Here is a 22,831-nt window from a genome sequence, read left to right as displayed (position 1 = left end):
AAGAATGGAACCGAAAATTCAGAGTGTTTCGCCATACCGAGCCCTGAAGTCTCGCCCGAAAACGGGATCGGTATCGCGAAGAGTGCGACCGCAAGTCCGTAAAGGTGTGTTTACTGGATTTGCACCAAGGCGCTGTTTGCACTGCCAATTGACATTAGTATGCTGGCAGATTGCTACATTTCCTGTTGTTACACAATTCCTGGGCCTGCGTAGAAAAGTCAGTATTTTCGCGGAGAAAATAGCTCAGACGCGGAAGTTTTGTTGTCGGGTTTGTAGTCTCATTTGTTTCACCACGGTTCGACATATCGTTATTTCATAAGGACTCGGAACTCTAAATGAGCCTGTTCTCAGCCCGAATACTATTTGTGGTTTCACAATGCAGTCACCCCACTCGTTAGCGCAATATTAGGGCAAGCTGCGAGCATATCTTGAGTGAGCGGTACCTTTAGCTGTGCTATAGTTATACTATCATCATCATCATCATCATCAGCCTGATTATACCCACTGCAGGGCGAAGGCCTCTCCCATATTTCTCCACTTAACCCTGTTCTGTGCTAGCTGCATCCACTTGACCCCTGCGAACTTCTTAATCTCATCCGCCCACCTAACTTTCTGCCGCCCCCTGCTACGCTTTCCTTCCCTTGGAATCCAGTTTGTTACCCTCAGCGACCATCGGTTATCCTCTCTTCGCACTACATGTCCTGCCCATGCCCATTTCTTCTTCTTAATTTCCACTAGAATGTCGGTAACTTGAGTTATTTCTCTGACCCACTCTGCCCGCTTCCTATCTCTTAATGTTACCCCTACCATTTTTCGTTCCATAGCCCTCTGGGTTGTCCTCAACTTAAGTAGAACTCTCTTGGTTAGCCTCCACGTTTCAGCCCCATAGGTGAGTACAGGCAAGATGCAACTGTTGTATACTTTCCTCTTGAGCGATACCGGTAAGCTGCTAGTCATAATCTGCGAGTGCTTGCCAAATGCGCTCCATACCAATCTTATTCTTCTTGTTATTTCCTTTTCATGGTCCGGATCTGCGGTTACTACCTGTCTTAAGTAGACATATTCACCTACTACTTCCAGTATTTCGCTACCTAATGTAAAGTGCTGTTCCTTCCCGAGGCTGTTGAACATTACCTTAGTCTTCTGCATATTGATTTTCAAGCCTACCTTTCTACTTTTTCTGCATAGGTCATCAATCATTATTTGCAGTTCATCCCCCAAGTTGCTTAGCAAGGCAATGTCATCAGCAAATCGCAGATTACTGAGGTATTCTCCATCTACCCTTATCCCTAACTGCTCCCATTCCAAGTCTCTGAATACTTCTTCTAAACAAGCTGTGAATAGTACTGGGGAGATTGTGTCTCTTTGCCTAACACCTTTCTTTATGGGAATTTTGTTACTTTCTTTATGCAGAACTATGGTTGCTGTGCAGCCACTATATATATCTTCCAGCACTTTCACGTACGGCTCGTCTACCCCCTGATTTCGCAATGCCTGCATCACCGCCGAGGTTTCAACTGAGTCAAATGCTTTTTCGTAATCAATGAATGCTATGTATAAAGGCTGGTTATATTCCGAGCATTTTTCTATCACCTGATTGATGGTATGGATATGATCGATAGTAGAGTACCGTTTCCGAAACCCTGCTTCATCCTTTGCTTGATTGCAGTCTAAGGTTGTCCTGATTCTATTAGTGATTACCTTAGTAAATACCTTACACGTAACAGACAGTAAGCTGATTGGTCTGTAATTTTTAAGGTCCTTAGAGTCCCCTTTCTTGTGAATGAGGATAATGTTTGCGTTCTTCCATGGTTCCGGTACCGTCGATGACACCAGGCACTGCGTATTGTTACGACCAAGCATCCGCAATTGCGCGCTCTATTGTTCGCCTGTGGGCATGGATAAGTTTTGTGAATATGTGGTGATGGTCCAATGGCTCTAAGTGAGCCTGTTTCCAGGAATCCTGTTTTGTAAGCATGTTTTGCTTTGTGGACAACCTGCAAATGCCAAATTGACCCTGTCAAGAGAACGTCTGGAAAAACACAAAGAAACGTCCCCCTGAGGGAAATAGCAGGAAGTGCTTTCTTTCTTTTGTTCACCCTTCCAGTCGAGAAGTGCTATCCTCCAGTGATGAATGCCTCCTATCCAAAGGAGACGACAGAGTGACATGTCCGCTGACGTGCAGGACAAGAAAGGAGCATGACTCATACGGCCATTAAGTGATTTCCCGGGAATGCAGGAAAGATTTGCAATTGTCGAAAAGGGACCATGTTGGGAGCCCTATGCGGCGCCACGTGCACTCGGGTTTCTGAGAAGTAAAACCCCTTGTCAGAACCAGCCTGTGGTTTCTTTGCTGAAGAATAGAAATGTACCTCCTCTCCTCGCCGTTCCCAAGCTTTTCCCGCCAACAAGTGATCACGCCCAACGAATGAATGCCGGACCAGTCAGTGCTTCAGACCATCAGTGCAGTGATGTGTTCGATTGGATGCCGATACCTGAGGGGCGTGCCCTGGATTTGGTTGGTCAGCATCTTCAGAGAGGGGCTGGACATAGGGGGTTTTTAAGGACGCTGCAGAGCACGAAATGTCGCTCTGGGCCCTGGGTAAACGGCTCATCCAGTCGCTTCTCGCTATGAACTCTTAACGCTTGCCATTTTGCTGATGTACCCTTCTTTTTCGTGTAAATAATCTTGTAAATAAGTTTCTCAAAGTGCCATTAAACCTGTTTGTACATATTTCACCAACTTCGAAGATTCAATCCTACTTCAACCCCGAGTCTCTGCACGCTACCAAGTGAAGGCCGGGTCGACGTAGCCCCAGCGTCACGACAGTATACAGGGTGGCCAGTTTTTCTAGCACGATATTCCCCCCGTCCTTCAGCAAATCTGTAGTTATCTGATCCTCTCCAGCTGATTTCCCCCTTTTCATAGTTTCTAGTGCTTTCTTGACCTCGTCCTTCGTCACTGGTGGAACGTCTGACTGTTTTTCCCTACCGCCAATCTCATTACGGTCCTGACTACTTTGGCTACTGTAGAGGTCTGTATAGAACTCCTCGGCTACTTTGACTATCTTGTCCATATTAGTGATGACGTTGCCCGCCTTGTCCCTTATCGCATACATCTGGTTTTTGCATATGCCCAATTTCTTCTTTACCGCTTGAAGGCTTCCCCCGTTTTTTACAGCATGCTCAATTTTGTCCATGTTATACTTCCTTATATCGGCCACCTTGCGCTTATTGATTAGCTTTGATATCTCGGCCAATTCGATCTGGTCTGTATGATTGGAAGCTTTCATACTCTGGCGTTTCTTAATCAAATCTTTCGTCTCCTTAGACAGCTTACCGGTATCCTCTCTAACTATCCTACCGCCTACCTCTACCGCGCACTCGGTAATGATATTTCTGAAATTATTGTTCCTTGCCTCTAGGGTAATGTCGTCATCCTCAGTTAGAGCTGAATATCTATTCTGTAGCGAGATCCTGAACTCTTCTGCCCTCCCCCTCACCGCTAATTCGTTGCAGTGCAGCGGTGGCGTAGCGGTAGAACATCCGCCTCGCATGCAAGAGGACCGGGGTTCAAATCCCGGTGCCGCGCAATTCTCCACCGGATAAAAAAAAAAGAAAAAGAAAGGAAAAAAAAAATCTGCGTGTCGATGGAATTGCATACACAGGCTTGGGGTGCGACCTGATGCCGGTGAACACCTCCGGCAACGCACTCCCTCACCAGAACAGGAGTTGGCCACCCTGGTGCAGTAATTGGCCACAACCTCCTATGATAAGCTCCATAGAACCCCGGCCCTCAGTCACCAGCGGCTGCGGAACAACTGACCACGGCGGCGGTCAGACCTGTGACGCAGCAGGGGGTGCTAAGAAAGCCTGGCTCCGCTGGACAGGCCGCCATTGGAAACTGACCCTGGCAACGTTTAATGCTAGAACCCTAGCTAGTGAAGCTAGTTTAGCAGTGCTGTTAGAGGAACTAGAGGGCATGAAATGGGGTGTCATAGGTCTTAGTGAGGTTAGGAGGCCGAATGAGGCATATACTGTACTGAAGGATGGGCATGTACTGTGTTATCGAGGTTTACCGGAGAGGCGACAACTAGGAGTAGGTTTCCTTGTCAATAAGTATATAGCGGGTAATAGATGAATTCTATAGTATTAATGAGAGGGTTGCAGGCATCGTAATTAGGCTTAATGAGCGGTATAAACTGAAGGTTGTACAGGCCTATGCACCTACATGTAGTTATGATGACCAGGCAGTTGAAAGCTTCTATGAAGATGTAGAATCGGCAATGCGAAAAGTAAAAACGCAGTATACTGTACTAATGGGCGACTTCAATGCTAAGGTAGGGAAAAAACAGGCAGGAGACAAGGCAGTAGGTGACTATGGCATTGGTTCTAGGAATAGCAGGGGAGAGTTACTAGTTGAGTTTGCAGAGCGCAATAACTTACGAATCATGAATACCTTCTTCAGCAAACGGAAGAACCGTAAATGGACATGGAAAAGTCCTATCGGAGAGACTAAAAATGAAACCGACTTCATAATGTGTTCAACCACCGCCATTGGGCAGGATGTAGAGGTAATCGGGAAAGTGCGATGCAGTGACCACAGGATGGTGAGGTCCCGAATTAGCCTAAATCTGAAGAAGGAACGCAATAGATTAGTAAGTTATACTATAGTGACGACAAATTACCAACCAAGAGAGCCAGTCAGCCAGATTAAAAATTTATATTAAGCCGATTGAAGTACTTATAGTTTGTGCTTTCCATACTGCAGCACTCGAGAATGCGCCCTGTGACGGTGCGATTCTCGATTTACCGAGTCTTTGCGAAGAGTGGAGAGTTGAAAGCGCTTAAGAAGTGCGTATAAGGAGGTGCTTAGGAAGTGCTTTGGAGTCACGCTTTTTTCGCGTTCCTACTATCCCCAGCTGTACAACATGAAGTGGTGGGTGAGTTGGTCACACATCATATCAAGTGTAGCAGCTCAGTTTCACGAGGCTTAGAGGAGACGAAGGAACTGCGCTTTGAACTCCTTCACTTGATTCCTAGCATCGCATCCTCTTGAAAGATGGGGCTTGCTTAGAGGAAGAAAACCTTTGCCAGAAAAATAGGCCTTTTATTTTTATTACGTATACTCAACAAGACAGCCCACTCTTTGTGACGACATAAGAGGCAGGGGGGGGGGGGGGGGTAGTTTTAGTTCGCTTACGGTAAAGAAGGCAACGTGTAAAAGAGCAGAACCTGGTGCATTGCGCATAGCGGCGACAAAGCTAGAAGCATGCGGTTTTTTCTTCCATATTTTTTCTCGTGTAGCTCGTTTAGCGTCGGCAAGCCTTCGGTATTGACTGCAGTGAGAAATTGAAAGTATAGGTAGTTCACGATTGCAAAAAGAGTGATGCATATTTTTGGAAAAAGGACGAGACTACCTGGATTGGTCAAGCAATCATAGTGCAAATTTGGACACTCAAACGGGCGCGCTGCATTTCTCCAGCGTCTAACAACGTGCATGAATCGTTTGTTGGTGTGCACAAAGTAACCCCAGTATGCGTCAAAAACAAACAATATCTCAGGCCATGCCGGCTCAACAAGGCCTATATATTCGCTCTAATGACTGCTAGATGGATCAGCAAAAAAACGTCCGCCGCTATATAAGAGGGTGGCGCTGGTGAAAACTCTCAAGGTTTAGGTTACGTGTAACATAAATACAAACGAAAAAAAAATAGAAGAATGAACAGCCGCCGCCGTAGCTCAGTAGTAGAGCAGTGGTTGAGATAATTTCGGAGGTCGTCGGTTCGCACGTGAATAGCGGCATGCGGTTGTTTTTCTACTTTTTAAACAATTTAAATTATTTCCCGTGTACAATTGATAGAAATCGCCTATGTTTTCTTGATGTCAATTCCTGTCGGCTCCCTTCGCAAACGTAGATGACTGCACACTGAAACTAAAGTAACAGAATACGAATAAGGCTGTGTCACAACGTGAATATGAATAAGTGAAATGCAAAAAATGATACTACATCGGGCGCATTTGGCGCCATGACACCTACAGTCAGTAGTTATCCTAGTCCTCCCCCCCTCCCCCCCCCCCCCCCCCCCCCCCTGAACCTTAGTTACTCAAATTTAACTGCTATCTTGTGAAGAAGTTTCTTGGCACTACGCCGTCAGTACGCCACACTCTCACCACGGGGGCATTTGCTTAGAACCAGCAAAGTGCTTGCGGTGCTGCACAGACCATGTTTCATGCGTTGCTGCATAATTGTGTATTTTTGACATAAACTTCAATCATGAAATAGTGCTCTCCGAAGAGCGAGGCTGCTTCTACAGCTCGCACGCAACATATCACAGCTCGAATTCCCGCATCCGGTTCGGTATTATCGACCTTTTTCACATTTCCTTCCTCTAAGAACTTACAGCACAGGGCACGAACCAAGCGTCCTAATTAATCGTGTCGAATGACGCGATACCGTTGGATCAGTAGGAACTCGTTTATTACTTCGCTCCCTACGCGGCGCCGTCTCTTTTAGTGGAGTTCATTTCTGACCTTACAGAGATATATTTGCCCTGCAGACCCTGCAGCGCTGTGTTTGTTGATCTGCCGATCTGTTATTATGGATGGCCTGTTGGGATCCAGTACAGAAGGAAGCGCACGTTCTGGAATCATCTTTTTCCCACGGCGCTCGTGTTCCATTTCCTTCGCCTCTCGGGCTACCAGACAGGCCCGAGGAAAATGCGCAACGTTCCACGCGCGTGCGCGACAGAGCCACGCAAGAGTGTGACAAATGGTCTTTCGACTTAAGGTTGCACCAGCGAGTGAGGAGGATGAATCAGAAAAAAAAAAAAAAAAAAAAAAAAAAAACGTGGTGTTGGCACGATTTCGGTAGTCGCTTGCTCTTCAGTAGTTTTTGACCCGTCGCGATGACTCAATGAGTGCTTTTTCCGCTGCTGGCTACACTACATGCCCATTCGATCACATTTCATGGCTAACAACAGACGCCATTAGAATACGGCGTACCGTGTTACCGTTACCACAGTACCGGAAGCCCGCTCACTTAAGTTTGCATGCATTGGCTGGCCCCAACGCAGCAGGCGTCATTTGGCGTCACTGGCGCCTTCAGAATGACCTGCCCGGTTACTGGACCAATAAGGGCGTTCGCAGTGGCGGCAGCTGGGTTTACGGCACTACGGTAACGGTAACGCTAACGCGGTGCTCGGCATGCTAAATGTGTCTAATCTCACTTCTCCACAACCGTCTTTTACGATCTGAGAAGCTCGCGTTACCGCAGAATTCAATTCAAGTTACTTTTAACACTAGCTGTAGGCTCAACCAATACGAACTTTGACAGCAGCCTTGATGACCTAACTGCCCTTGGTCCTACGCAGACATGGAACCCGTGTGCATTCTTTTAAGCAGACGCTGTCACCTCTTACCACTACGCAACCGGTGGTCGTGCGTTATGCGATAAAGAACGCGACGTGGTGAAAATTGATCAGCAGTACTCATGAGGTTAATCGTCACATAGTACAATAACGCTTAGTTGTCTGCTTTTGGCTCAGGTTTAACGCGCATCAAAGGTCCAATTGTACCATGCACTGCTGTCAAGCAGTCTGTCTCTGCAGATTAAAAAAAAAAAAAATAGTGGCACGAAGGCCGCTGTTAGATCACACATGACGGCACTTGTTAGCTCATTGTTATTTAAAGCGAGCGGAATATGCGATTTTAAAGTGTGATTAACAAGGTTCGCTTGCCATATGGCTCCCATAACAATACTGTCCTTCCTTCGCTGCGTTCACCATACAGCCGCTAACAAAGGAACACTGTTCGCAGCCCGCTATTACGCCGCTTTACATAACGCGAAACGACACCGGAGTAACGCCGCATACGCCGCACTGTATGAGGTTGTTACTTGATCACCGCTATAGTATGAAGAAGCGCGCCTGCCTGTTATTCACGTCCACTTTTTAATTGGCACCACGAGTTGCGGCGGCGTGTCGCCGTCGACGACGTGCTCTGCATGCGGTGCTACACAACCCAGGCGGCATAAACCATCGGCCCAATCATGGTTTTCTATTGGTAATATATTGGTACTATATTTGACCGGGCACTGCCAACATAAAGCCGATATTGATACAGTGGTTTATGCTGCCTGGGGAGCGCGGCGAGGAGATAGCTTTCGGAGCCTTGCTGCCGACTCGGTGGTACAATCTGACGACATGTCACTTGCACCAAGAAGTCTCCTCGCGCTCCTAGCGTTCAAAACGACTCCAGGGCGAACAATCTGTCCGTAGCACTGTGTGGGAGGAAAGAGGGAATGCCTAGGCGGTCGATCAGCCATGCGCGACTGCACGCGGCGCGTCCTTCGTCCACTCGCGCAGAGGCGAGCGCGAACGTGTGCCAAAGCAAACATAGGCTCTAAGGCTGCAGCCACCACTTCGGGTCCAGGCGATGACAACGCTAGTCATTAAGAGTGAGCGCTAGCATGCGTTCATAAGCACTTTGCGGCTCACGCTACGCTGCACCCGTTGAGAATAGCGTTAGCCCTCTACAAAACCTGCGGTGCGAGAAAAGGACGCGATGAAGAGGGCACCAAGGCTAATTGCATTAAGTGGCCGACCATAATGAAAAGCGCTGCGGCTCGCCTTGAAAGAGTGCTGTGTATGGCGAGGGAAAAGTGTCGAGTCGTATACGCACCTTGCTTGTCTTGACCGAAGAGGTCTATCCGGTTACGTCTAGTGCCAAACAAACTGCGGCTCTTTCACTGGTGGACAAGGATTTCACTACAAGAAGGACCGCATACTCGACAAAGGTATCAACGATGGGCTTTAGAAAAGATCCGCCGTCGCGTTTCCACTTGGCGGCTGGGCTGTCTGGAGATGTATAATAAAAGACCGGCGCACACAGCATTGGACTTACACAAGGTTGAAAGCTACAGTCTGGAGATTCTAATCATTTGCGAGGTGAACACATGCTTGCCTTTACACTCTGCAAGTGGATGGATATCAAGGGACAAAGCTGACCATTTATCGATACGTTATTCAATAGCAATAATAGAAAAAGGCAAGCACTGCACTTGAAAGCTATCGACTAGGGATTAGCTGGAGATAGAGATGTGGTCATGATCAGCGCGTACTCAGAGGCAAATGAAAAATTTGGGGAACACTTAAGCTCCCCCTATAAATCTCTCAGCCAGCACATCTTTCGGGGCAACATTGGTACTTTGTTGGCGATGTCCGGCCCGACACCGGACCAGTATATTGTCGACATAGGACCAATATTTGGCCGATATGTTCTGTACCACCTGAGAAGGTATGGCGCGACAGGTTGAATGACTCCCATTTGCGGCTCCCCATCGGGATGCTCGTTCGCTTACATGCATTTTGCTAATCTCTTGGTCTGGTTTGTGGGGGTTTAACGTCCCATAACGACTCAGGCTATAATAGACGCTTAGTCGCAAATCCCTTTATTTGTGCCCCTATTATCTCTCATATAATCATAGGTATGCAGTTATAAAGTAACAACGAGTTAGTGCGTGCGTGTACCAGGCATAGCGTGGCACGGAATCTGAGGTTCCCGAAGTGTTTGAATTCCGCCTCGCTACCTCAACTCAAAGGAAGCGTCCGAGTTGGCAGCCGGCCATGTCATGCGATTTGGTGACGTCACACGACCCGTCGACCAATCAGCGCCCGGGAATGCCGCCTGCGAACAGCGGTTTCGTGAACGGAGCCTTTAACGCTATCGCGTTAGAACGAAATTTCCACACATCGAATGTTAGGCAGAGTGGTGATCTTGGTCAGCGGCACGCGAGCGTAATACGTTGCGGCCCCTCTCATTATGTCCGCATCGTATTAGTGGGAATTCTACATCCCTGGGTAGAGGAAGCAAGTGGAGCATAACTTTGTTATATCGCACGCCCGCTGCCCGAGGTTACAACGATAGAAACTGCAGCGTCATGATAGGCGAACCGTGGCGAAGATATTTCGCGATAAACGACCTAGTGACACCGTAGACGACGCGAAAAAAATCCCCAGCGTTCGCACTTCATCGTCTCCCACGAGCTCTCAGACCGTATGAAAAAGTAATCAGAAGAGAACACGCCCAGTAAGGTGTTCGAAAGTCATCGCCGGTCCACGCCAGCGAGGTCCCATCTGCGTCCTGACAAGCCAACATACTGCATCTAGCTGCTGCTACTAGCTTTTTCGTTTAGTAAAGGCTATTAAACGTGGCGTCAGGGAAAGAAGCCACGGATTATACCGGAGTAGGAAGTGCACTTGGCACCGGGTGATTAAATAGTTACGACCCGAGGAAGTGAGCGTATAGAGCAGGCGGGATTTTGACGCTTCCTCATTTGCCGGGTGCGGCAAATGAAACGAAGCACCGCCGGCTCGTCTTTCGAAGCGAGCGAACAAGGCCTGCGGGTCAGCAGGTTTCTTATCGATGGGGGGAACCCGCTCCCTACTAGCGCTTCGCGTCGTGAAAAAGAGATCGTGCGCTAGCTCTGACTGCCTCCCTTTTGTCTTTATGCTGTTTTAATCCTTCGTAGTGCTGGCTCGAGTGAGGGGCAATACGGCCGTGGCCGTACAGGTGACCTTCCGCAGCGCTGAAAGACTGGTCGTATCAAGTCACAACAAAAAGTAAAAAAAAAAAAAAAAAAAAAAAAAAAGGATTCAGCTTGACGCCATCCTTAGCAGCGGCATAATGTACCGCACGTAACAACCGCAGTCGTGGCCGAGTGGTTAAGGCGATGGACTAGAAATCCATTGGGGTCTCCCCGCACAGGTTCGAATCCTGTCGACTGCGCATTTTTCGATTTTTCTTTTTTAATGCGTAAGCATTGTACGGCGACGTAGGCAGGTTTCACGTGGGCATAACCTTGTCGACGCTACAGACGGAGAAAAAAAAAAAAAGAACTATCTTCGGATAGAGCGTCAAGGAAAGATGTGCAAGTGACGAAAAAGTTGATGTGGGTTATGTAGGTAAATCGAGCTAATTAAGTCAGAGGTAGCTATAGCCGGGAATGGTAATCTCGGTGTTCAAAAGGGGTCACGTGGTACTCGACTTCTGGTGAAGTATGCCTAACTTCAGGTGGCGGGAAATTTGAAATGTTTGAACGTGAGCGGGCGGGTAAGGGTGTCATTGGCGAGCACAAATGGGTGGGAATGGTTAGAAAGTATGTAAACAGAGGTAATCAACCAACTGCAGTCTCAAAGATTCCGACAGCACTGCAGAATCTGCAGTGGAGAAATGCGAAAGCCTGAGCGTTGCTGCTACACACGGTACATCGTGCACCCCTTGACGAGCACAACCAGCGTTCCGTTGAACGCATTAAAGTTCGCTTGTGTTCTATAATTGGTTTACAGGAAAGGAAAGCCTCAGTATCTGCCACTCGTGGGATCTCGCTGGCACATCTCGCGGACAATGCAACAAAGCTCAGGCTTACGCATTTCTCCAGTGCAGACTCTGCATGCAGTGTTCACGGAAAATCTTTAATCGCGGGTACGTTTTTTGCTATGTATGAAGAGCTGGTCCAGGGTATGCCCCTATATTATTATTATTATTATTATTATTATTATTATTATTATTATTATTATTATTATTATTATTATTATTATTATTATTATTGGTGATCGCGTTCTACCGAACGTTTCGCTTAACAGTTGAAAAGGTTGCTTAAGGTTTACTCAAGTTATCACACACACAAGAAAAGGAACATCCTTTCAGAAGCATACTATCCGCCGCGGGGAACGTAAGTTAACTTATAGAAAGCCCACTTAAAAACGAAAATTAGCTGGGGTATAGCTTTAGTTAAACCCGCTAGGTGGCGTAAGCAAAGCCGACGTAGCTTCCTCTTTCTGTTCTTTCTTCTTCTTCTTTTTCTTTTCCTTTTTTTTCCTTTTTCTTTTTCTTCTTCCGTTTCTTCTACTTCTTCTTTTCCTGTTTCTTCTTCCGGTTCTTTTTCTTTTCCTTCTTCTTCTTCTTCTTCTTCTTCTTCTTCTTCTTCTCTAAAGGTCAAAGGTCAAACGTGGCTACCGGCCGGGTTTACGTACGCGACGGGCTGAAACCTGGCGTAGTATTGCTTACGCAATAAAATTGACTCTTTCACCGTTAAATTAGCTGAGCTCGGTGGCTAATGGCAACAGAGAATTTGAAGCCATGAACAAATCTGTCATACCAGTTCTTCAAACGTCATTTTGAAAAGCTCCACACAGCGCAAAAACCCGGCGCTTTCACCGCAAAAACAAAAAGCCGGAACAAAGCGCAAACTATACGCAAAATGTGTGCAGGAAGATCAGCGAAAATTCAATGTCCACTGATGAGTCATGGCACTTTGCAATATCCTCGATTACATAAGTCTGAATCTAGTAGGTCGAGTCGGGACACCTAATTAAGCCAGCCCGACCGGGCCACGATGACATTTCTATACATCTGAGATTGCCGCTACGCCTAGCGGTGAGTAAGGAAACCACAAGCAGAAGCTCGAGGGTGAGAAGAAACGCCTAGACGAGTAAGTGAGTAAAAACAGCTCTTGCTTCCCGCCTCCCGAAGCGCCGACCCGGCAGGAGAGGAGGTAAGAGATGAGACGCTGGCCCAACACTTCCGCGTATATCCCCTCCTTGCATCGCAGGTCGTGCCGAGGCAACCTACCTGATCGTTTACTGTTAGGCCGTGTTAATTGTTGGGTTAACCTTTATAATTGTTACTCGCGTGCATTGTTTTCTCTGCATTTACATATTCGTTCACCCCGATCACGCCTTCATGCCTCGGCGCCGTTTTATATATTCAGCACCTTGTTTTTTGTTTTTACCTATATGCCTGTTTATTTATCGATATATTTATTTACAGTGTACACCGCAGCATTACAGAAATTTCCTGGGTACAATTTCAAAGCGACGAACAGTGAAATATAATGACATAAACAGGGCGGAGAAGGTGGGGGTTGCCAAAGGAGCTGTATACTAAATACCAGTAGCAATATTTACAAACAGCAGGAACACAGTGTATTGAATCTACAAAGCTTGACGTGAAAAAACAACTAAGCCACAAATCATTGATTAATCTTTATATTACACCTCGACCAAAGCTCAAACCTTCAACTGGAAACTTATTCCAGTGCGAAACACTGCGAGGAATAAACGAATACATCATATAGTTCGCATTTCAGGTAATTTAGGCAATTTAATATTATGGTGCCCTAAAAGGTCTGATCAGAACTCTTACTGCATTAATACAAGCGATAGCCTTGTTACTTGGTTTAAAACGGCCTTAGTTAGTCCCTATCTTAAAGGCGTCGCTGCGAAAATACACTATATCATCGCCCCGTTTCGATCCTACCGAGCTGAGCGAATCTTTGGGGAAAATATGCATGTTTTCTTCAACGGGACCATTTTGCGAATGCCTAAAAGAAGCCCCTAGGTTGTTTTGCTAGAAGAAATTAGTGACTATTTATTTGTTCATTTTAAAGAAATCTATTATCGTGTCATATAAGGCCTTCAGAGTTCACTACTAACATGCGCATTAAATGCCGTAAAATAAGTGCTTCGGAGTTCTCCGTACGATGTATACGATCTACAATGTGCCGTCCGCTTTCTGCCGCGGGCATGTCATTTATTTTTACTTTTTTTGCTACAATGCTTATCGTATTTGCTCTTGCTGCTCTATTGACCGTTCTTGTCTGTAAAAGCATATATACTGCGTAATATTTTCTTTGTTGCTCCACTGCTCTTTCTATACGTTTGTTGTACATTTGTCCTATTGAAGTCTATTTTCCTAGAGTTAGTATGCGAAGTGATGCATCTTAAGTTTTGATGAGCAAATACCCCCCTCCCCCCTCCCCCCCCCCCCCCTCCCGAACCCACTCATTTGCTTCCCTTCAAATCGTTTCTTGATTGCAACCTGCAAAAGGAAGCTGCAAACAACCCGCGCATCATGTACCGATGCTAGCCATCCTTCTGCTCACCGAGCTTTAAGACGGAAGTTTCGGCCGTCCAAAATTAATGCTGATTTAGACTGTGAAGGTAGATTGATTCGAGTAAATCAGCTTGAGCGCAAACGGATTATTTTCCCAGCGAAGTATTTCAATCGGCAATCCAGAGAGAATTTCATCGCGAATTGGATGGGCTGCTCCGGATCGACGATTGGAACGCGTCATAAGCTAACTCCATGAGGACAGTTTGTTCCACGGTATGTCTTGTGATTAAAATGCCGGCACGGATGGGAACCCTATCAAGTAATGAATGCAAATTTTCAGAATTATCGGCTTTACGAAAAAAGCATCGTTCATACGACTGAAGCTAGAGGCAATTATAGTCGGATGTAGAAAAATGCAAATGCATTCAAACAATCTAGAAAAGTCGAACGTGAAAATTTAGTACTCGTATCTACACGGAGCAACCAGCTGTGGATAGGGGCTGCACACGGGTGCTCGCACATTTCGCAAAGGCTGTCAGCGAATGTGCACTTGTCTTCCACAATGTAAGGATATCTTGGAGAGGTATCTTTATCTTCAGTTACATCTGATGATCTGATGCGACGCACGCTGCAATCTGGACGTCTGCTCACACAAGACGACGGCTTCCGCTCAGTCACTGACGTGGCTATTCAGTACAAACGGGATAACTATAAACCAGCCACTGGCAGACGAGTAATTTCTTCCGGAGTTTCGTACAAGCTTTGACGGGCCTATACTGCGATATGTGCTTTTTAAACGGCGTCAATAAAATAATTATTGCCATCGATGTAAATACACCGCTTGCTGCATGCGCTGCAAATACAGTACACGTCTGTAGTCACGGTTGTGTGTACCCGACCTGTAATATATTAGGGAAAAAAAGAAAAGACCACACAGGATCGGGCCACAGTTACGCTCTACTGCGTTTTCTCTTCGCAAACCACGTTGCTCCGTTGATTTCCGCAACTTGAGCTGGAGAGAAAAAAGACCGGACGTCGGGACGGTAGAGAGATTAATACGAACCTATTTTCGTGTGCTGCGAATCCCAGTGTTCCAAGGCGGCGTGGAGCTGAAGTGGAAATAGAATGAAGAGACAAAATCGATTATTAATTATGTTGGCACACTATACGTAAATGAATAGTTGTATATGAAGAAAAATTAAAATAAAAGCAACAACACAGGCATTGCATAGAACAGCAGCCCAGCACTTTAATAAAATGCATTTCATGCCATCATGTTCTTTTTCCAAACGCCTATTTGTATGTCTCTTAGCATGATATCCAATAAGTCCTTTCCAATATCCTTTTTTTTTTTCTTCAGGTTTAACCCCCCTTGCATTTTACACGGAAATGTACAATGCAAATAAAAACATAGCCATAGCTTACGACTACTGCTCCGAAGACGTCTTAACCCTGTTACGCCCGTCACATCACCTGTGATGTGTAAACATATGACTGATTCTCACCTATCCCCCTCGAACTAATTAATCAACTTGTCCGCATAAACAGCCTTTTTCAACCCATTAATCAAAGCAATGTCCAAGCGTAAATGTGGAATGTCTGCGAAAGGATTAATACGTTAAAGTTATTCTTAACAGCCAAGCAGCCCAAGATATATATAAGTGGTAATGTTAAAATGCACACAACAAAGCAGTTCTTAATTTCACTATTGATTTATTCTATGCTCCTGCACTTAAGCGTAATTTATCGCCCACGGACTGAGAAATGAGCAATGTAAATATTTGTTTACGTTGAAAAAATAAAACGCCCCGACATCAATAAAACATGTCATATACAGGAGCGACCACTTTTTTTCTGAAAAAAAAAAAAGAAGAAAAGAGAGAAAGGAAGCGTAGAGAAGATATATGATGCTTCTGTTCATGCGCGAGCGCCTCTGCAGCAACATACTAAAGTCCTGTATAAACACACTTCCTAATTTCATTCAAGTTGGCACGGCTAGAATATTGTCGCCGACATGTGCTCCATAAACTTATGGCCAGGACTGTTTCTCTTTCGTTGATTGATCGGGGGAAGAATTCGTTCAGCTTACGTATCTCAGGTCTTTCGCGCTAAGTATATTTAAACTGCTTTGTTCAACTGAAGTAGATATGATGCTAGCTCTCGAGCACTGATCGTGAAGTGCTATGATGGCGGTGTTGCGACTCACTCACTACAATAACGTCTCCGCACAGAAATCATTCGATGCGTTTGCGCAAAACATAAGCATGGAAATTTTAGCTCTCTGGAACAGGGTTCCAAGAATTGTATTCCGACCCTCATTTGCATTCCTACTCTAGGGAGCATCTGTTAGTGTGTTCTAGGCAGTAATATGTGACTAGCCTTTTTGAGCTGAGCTTCCCGTCCAAAGTGGTATGTGTAGTAGCTGTACATACCTTCATTGTCATGAGGCTGCTGATGGACCGAATCGGCTCGACCCAGTCGAAGATGGCCTTGTACTCCTCTTCGTGCATGGAAATAAGCCTCCTGCAATGAGGAGAATAATTCTCCCGCTGTTTGTACCAGACCCTGCACTGTTGACACAAGCTTACCACAACTAAGCGAATCTTCAATTAAGCTTCGGTAAATACCGAGATATAGAAGTCAATCGAACTGCTAATAAGCCGCCTTTTCATGGTAATCATGGCGCCATGGTAATCCCAGCCGTTCTTGCTCCGTGTCCGCTTTCAGCTTTGCTAGGAACGGTTAAAAACAAAAATTTTCACAAAAATAAAATCAGAAAATAAGGAAGCACGGTGGGCTGGAGTGAGGACGAGCACATTTACGAGGACGAAACACGCCCAGCAGATTTTAAACCACAGCGCTCTGAGATGTGCTTTTCCTCGTGATCCACTTTAGTGGTAGCTTGCGGCGTTGCTGAAGCTGTAGAACATGTGCTAACCAAAAGTGTACACGGATTTTCGTTTCGTAAAAAAAAAACAAAAAAAAAGAAAAAAAAAACCACCTTCAATACACACATTGATGTTTGCAGACCTTCAAATAAACTGATAAACGAATCCATAAATCCATAGAAGTGACAGCACAGTGGCATAGGATCAATCAACCAACCAACGAATCAATCAATCAATCAATCAATCAATCAATCAATCAATCAATCAATCAATCAGTCAATCAGTCAATCAGTCAATCAATCAATCAATATCGGGCTCAGTATGACCCTAAATGTGCCAGTTGTAATCGATTGCATCGTCTTTTCTGCTTTTGGGATTGAATGCGCCCATTACAGTTATTGGACGTTAAACATTCGACTTCCACCTGCTTTCTGGGACAGCTGAAATCACACTGCACTTACTTTTCAAGCCGCACTGAGTTTAACAGTATGACTACGTCAGCATAACATTTACTTATAACCTTAATTTTTAATGGTTTAGCTAATTCGCATGACTGCCGCGACTACACTTCAAGCGCTCACATACAAAATAGTTCAATGTATTTTTTGAAATTCGGACCGGTAATGTCTAATGTATTGTCTCCTTCCCTCCGTCCTGTCATTGCAACGGTTTTATTTTTACGACGTCACGAGAATTTTGTGTGTGTGTTTTCATTCAAGGGTGATGAAATTACGGGCAATCGGGACGAGCTGGGACTTACTTGAGAGGTTTGGCGTACAAGTTGAAGACGCCGCTGAGATCCGCGTTGTATTCTTTCTCGGATATGGCAAGTTCCTCGATGATTCCGAGGCGACTGTCAAAGCCTTGAAGAACAGAAAAACGAGAGGGTTAAAACTGACAGTCACTACTGAAAGGCCGCTAAAGCATACTTTCACTGCTCTGTAATAAGCGAAATTCTAGAGTCGTTTAGGTTAAGCTAACAGTCAGAAAACGTGGTTCTCTATACTGCTCACCGTGTCCCTTTTTCAACACAAACACGTATGCCACGTGTATTGGATGCTGGCTGGGTAACAACTGCTGAGTTATTAAACAATGCGCTTGTAAGCAAGGTTCACGAAAAAAAAAAAATTCCCCATCGAATTACTTCGTTGAAATAAACTGAACGTAGGTGTACTAGTATGTTACTTTGCTTGAATTTTGCGTATCTTCTTCAATCTTGACGATTTGGTTACTTTAGGGCGATAAATTTCACTGATGCGGAGGATCTGTCATTTCTCCCATGTCACGTGTCAATCGTGGCAGATGACAGGTGATTTTTCCGTTAATGATTTCCATCACGGCCACAGCTGTTGCTACGACGCTTCATTTCAGGACAAGATGGCTTTTTCGCAGGCGAGACACTTGGTCGAAATACAAATCAGGAGAGGAAGAGCTTCGTTTTTCCCTTTGGTTTCGGGCCGCTGTAAGTTAAGGCGACGAGAGCGAGAGAGACTGGCAGTTCATCACGCGCAGAGTTCGGTTGCGGCAACGGAGGAGCAAAAAAAAAAAAAAAATTGAGCGGGCGTGGCGCGATGGTCTGGTTGGTTGGTTGGTTTGTGGGGTTTAACGTCCGAAAGCAACTCAGGCTATGAGAGACGCCGTAGTGGAGGACTCCGGAAATTTCGACCACCTGGGGTTCTTTAACGTGCACTGACATCGCACAGCGCACGGGCGCCCTGCTTTTCGCCTCCACCGAAAAGCTGCCGCCGAGGCCGGGATTCGATCCCGCGTCCTTGGGAACAGTAGTCGAGCGCAACACAGTGGATAACGAAAAGGGTCTGCTCGCCGAGCCGCCCCGGGTACCGAGGTTCAAAACCCACTGGCGGCCATAAAATGTTTTATTTTAGTTTATTAGTGCTTCGAAGCTCTATCCGTTGACAAGACTGCTCTTTCGCTAGCGAGGCACTTAGTGCTAGCTCGCCAAAAGTAAGAAAAAGGTTTGGCTTATTGGGTTCAACGCCCAAAGCGACATGGGCTATATAAGCGACGCCGTAGTGGGCGCCTCCAGATTTAGTTAGGTCACCTAGGGTTCTTTACGTGCACTGACATCGCACAGTACACATGTACGTTGTGTATTGCCTGCGCCGAAATGCGGCCGCCGTGCGCAGGCGCTAACCTAGCCGAGCCATGGCTGAGCGCCCTAACCGCTTTGCCACAGCGGGGAGGGAAATTAAAATGTTATGAGGTGAACTGAATTAATATATCGACACTGATGCACGACCGTATCAGCAGCAGCAGCACAAGGCTTTGCTGCTGATTCATGTCCAACATGTGTGCATACACAACTGCTTCCCACCAGCTCAATGTAATGTAATGGCAATGTAAGGACTGCAGCCAGTCCTTACATTGCCGTAAAGCTGCGAACTGCTTTCGCAAGAATGCCGACCGCCGACCGCAAGCTGACCATAGAGAAGGAGACATGAGCCGACCGCGAAACTCTAGCGCCATCTAGGTAACGTGGTGGCAGACTCCACTGCGAAACCGTTAGAGCGGGGGATTCGAATGCAGCGAAAAACCGGTTCTCGCAGACCAATGCGGCAAAGCCTGCTCTCCGGAGAATAACGGTTCGATGCGGGAGGCGGTAGGCCCAGGGACGTTACATAGAAAACGAACAGTCCTTGTTGCGCACATTTTATTACCTTGGATGAAAGAATAATAATAATAAAGACATTTTTGATGGATGCCTAGAGGAGAGATGAGAAATGTTGCCTTTCGAAACTAAGGTTTCGGATGAATACAAAAGAGCTTAGTGCTTTCCAGCGACACGACGAATACCGTAGAACAAAGTTAGAATGGAAAACAACGAAGGAAGGGAGGAAAGCGGTGAAGAGAATTTGAGAATAAACATAATCGCCTCCCGACAATGAGCAGCCAGCTTTATGAGCTCAATGTGGTAAAGCTGATAATGTATGCCCTCTCTCCGTTTGTGAAATATAGTATGTCAAGGGTATGATACTCCGGCCGATTTCATCCCTCTTTCTGCCATTAGATATTATTTGCTTTTGGAAATGCATACCAATCTCCTTTGAGCGACTAGGTAAGCATGAGCAAGGCTAAGCGACGGCGTAATGACTGTTTTTAAAAGGCTCCGCGTTCTTTCCAGAAGTCTAGAAAAACACAGCGTATTTACGAAAGCTGAGAAATACCGATGATCATCCGAGAGCAGGCACATGTTATAGAAGCTCTACATAAATACATAAATGTAGGCCTTCAAATTAACGCCGGAGATAGTTGAAGTGCCATGGAAGATTTACAGAAAGAAGGTCGGGCAACTAAAAAAACGCACGTAGGTGTGAAGCCTTCGTTTAAGAGCGCAAATATAAGTGCTACAATTATGAGCCAAAAGTCTTTTTATATTATGAACTGTTTTATTCGAAATAATGAGACCTTGATATGGCGACCACATTAAACATGGAAGCCCCTTTATCAGTCTTTATCAAAGTTTAGAACAGGGGGTTTACTTGAAAGCCCTGTAGTCAGTCTCCTGCAGCATCCGTAGTAGTCAAACTCGATGGAGGGAGCAGGACAAAACAATTAGTTGTGGGTAAGCTGTGGTTAACCCTAGTTGAATTGCGAAAGCAACGGCGGAAGCTTCTTTTGCCTGCTGCATTATTCCTTTACGCGCCTGAGAGAGGAGTAAAGAGAATGCAAATTGTTCTGGCAGGCTGATTCTGTTATCACCCTCCCGTATGAAAGTATCGACCCGAGTTGGCAGCTTCTGCCCGTGGCATAGGGGTAATGTGAATTCAAAGGTCACGGCAGTCTGATTTTGTTATGAGGGACCACGGACACACAGGACGAGCGGTTAGACCTGGCGTAGTATTGCTTTCACAATAAAACTTTTGTTTCTATTTCTTCCCACCAGGATGATTACAGCACTGAGGATTCATTACGAGCCATGCAAACCCGAGCCACAGAAATAAACCCGTAGGCTCTAAACTTTCGAGAAAAAGCGTAGCTTACCTTTACGGGTTGTGCCACCTAAGATGGACCAATGCGCAAAGAAGTTAAATCAAATGTGCGTCAATAGGACTTATCTAATGCATATTTTGTTCCGTCTAATAGAATAATTTGTCGACATAACTAATTAACGTTTGAAATACCGATTTGGGCAACCAGGTATGAGTACGAATGTGTTGCAGGCTTGCAGCGCCTAAAAGCGGTCCGTCGCAGGTGGCTTCGGCGAGATAGCCTTAGCGTAGCGCTTTTTATTCGGGAAAGAACAGAAGCCCGCAAAGTTTAAAAACTACCAGTGACAACGTGCCCCGTGCGCCCGAATGCGCCGCGATTACAGCGCTCTCATCCGCGGCTCGCTAAGGCGCTGTAGCATTCGCGCCTTATTCCCTGCCCACGACAGATGTTCGCTTTAGGCGAGGTAAGTGTCAGCGGCTCCTGACAGCGCGCTTTTACAGCACGACGGCTGGTGATTTTCGAAATCCAATCTCTTAATTATCACGCCACGATTTATCACGATAACTGTAACTGATGGCACAGATGTCGTGGCGAACGGCGCTCGCTCAGTGGCCATGTTGCTTAAGTTCTGTATTATCTGATCTGGAACGTACGCGGTGATGCGTTTTAATGATTTACGTCATGTATGGCTGACCGAACTTAGAAATCGGAATTGCGTTGTTTTCAGGTTAACCTGCTTCAGACTTCGTCTTCTTATTCGTTTGGACAGAAGAGCTTCGGTTATTCCTTCGATTTCCCAAGATTCTGGCACAAATACCTTTTACATCGAAGTCCACCATATAGACGGTTTTCGCAGGCAGTATACAATGACTTCGATGGATTTCCTTGCTTGAGGATCTCTGACGCCTGGCCTACCACCCTTCCCCGCCTGACATGATTATAGAGTACTTATAGCTCTTATTAGAATGATGCTGTTTAATTGGGCATTTAACTTGTGCTTTAAGTCCTTGTGCAGTCTCCTAATACGACGACGTATTGAGGTCTTCAGTGCAACGTTTTTCGGAGAAGAAAGACAGCGACATCCGAAGCGCAGCCTGAAAGTCTAGCAACTCAGCACGTGAATAAACCAGCTATCGAAATGGCGCTGTGCCCCAAAATACCACGTTATCTTGGTAGTGGGCTTGCTTATCAAAGGATTCTGAAAAAGGACATCAAAATGACGCCCTATATTTAAGATGTTTGCTTACAGAGGAAGGCTGCGAAGTTCTATGTTACCTTTTCATACTCATGGGACTTTTTAGCCTATGGAAGAACCGCATTACAGATAACCATGCTGAGCCGCCACAAGGTCTCCGTTGAAAGAGCAGCGTGCTTTGGTGCAAGGCATGTATGCTTTGCGGGATCCGCCTGCAGTGTGGCTGCCATTGTTTGATTCATGCGTGTGTCTCCTATAGCGCGGGCAGAGTGACGTCAGCGGGCTGAGGTGACTATGTATCACGGATTCGCAGGATTCGGCCTGGATAAGTAAGGCTGCATGCCAGTCAGTGTTATAGTATTTCCATGTAATACAGAAAAGAAAAGCGACGGAGATGGCGCGGTGGGCTGACCCACTGGCGGGGAGTTCTTGTAATTTTTTTTAGAGCGGTTGCTCGTAAGATTCAGAGGCGCCTTGACGAAATCCAAGAATGCTGATCGTAATGGTTCGGCATTCAAAATTCGCTACGTTCCGGGGTTGGAAACTGGGACCAGACCAAGCTTTTTTCTTTTTTTTTTTTTTTTTTCACTCAGACTCTTCTCCACTTTGGGGAACTCCCTTGAACGGACACTTTGAATCGAGTTACCTGAAAATTATTCATTCCCCTTTCAACGCTAAATTTCGCAACAGCCAACACTTTCTTGCTGCCGAATGAACGCCAACCAATCGATAAATACCAAAGCCTTTTGCTACGAAAAATGGGATGAGGTAGCCGTCATTTTTTAACAGCTCTCAGCGCTGAATGTGCGAGTGGGTACGGGTACGGAGCATCGCGTTAAATATATACCCTTAATCCCTGACGCCTGCAGGCTTTCACCTGTGGAGATGCGTCGACGCCCAC

The 22,831-nt window shown here is 46.0% G+C and overlaps 1 protein-coding gene and 1 non-coding gene across 2 annotated transcripts in view; one reads left to right on the top strand and one right to left on the bottom strand.

The window, feature by feature from the left end:
- The window catches only part of LOC146207648 (uncharacterized), a 629,022-nt gene that overhangs the window by 468,838 nt on the left and 137,353 nt on the right, over window positions 1–22,831 (bottom strand). The window contains exons 3-5 of the mRNA XM_084589405.1: window positions 17,545–17,647; window positions 16,329–16,419; window positions 14,960–15,005 (exon numbers count right to left, since the gene is read on the bottom strand). Coding sequence (XP_084445531.1) covers window positions 14,960–15,005; window positions 16,329–16,419; window positions 17,545–17,647 — 240 coding nt within the window. The remainder of the gene's footprint in view (window positions 1–14,959; window positions 15,006–16,328; window positions 16,420–17,544; window positions 17,648–22,831) is intronic.
- TRNAS-AGA (transfer RNA serine (anticodon AGA)) lies at window positions 10,707–10,788 on the top strand. The gene has a single exon. It is a non-coding gene; the product is annotated as a tRNA-Ser (tRNA).

This window comes from Amblyomma maculatum, chromosome 1, assembly GCF_055883805.1.
Source record: "Amblyomma maculatum isolate TAMU_Amacu chromosome 1, ASM5588380v1, whole genome shotgun sequence".
Lineage (NCBI taxonomy): Eukaryota > Metazoa > Arthropoda > Arachnida > Ixodida > Ixodidae > Amblyomma > Amblyomma maculatum.
This window is presented reverse-complemented; position numbering and strand designations above follow the sequence as displayed.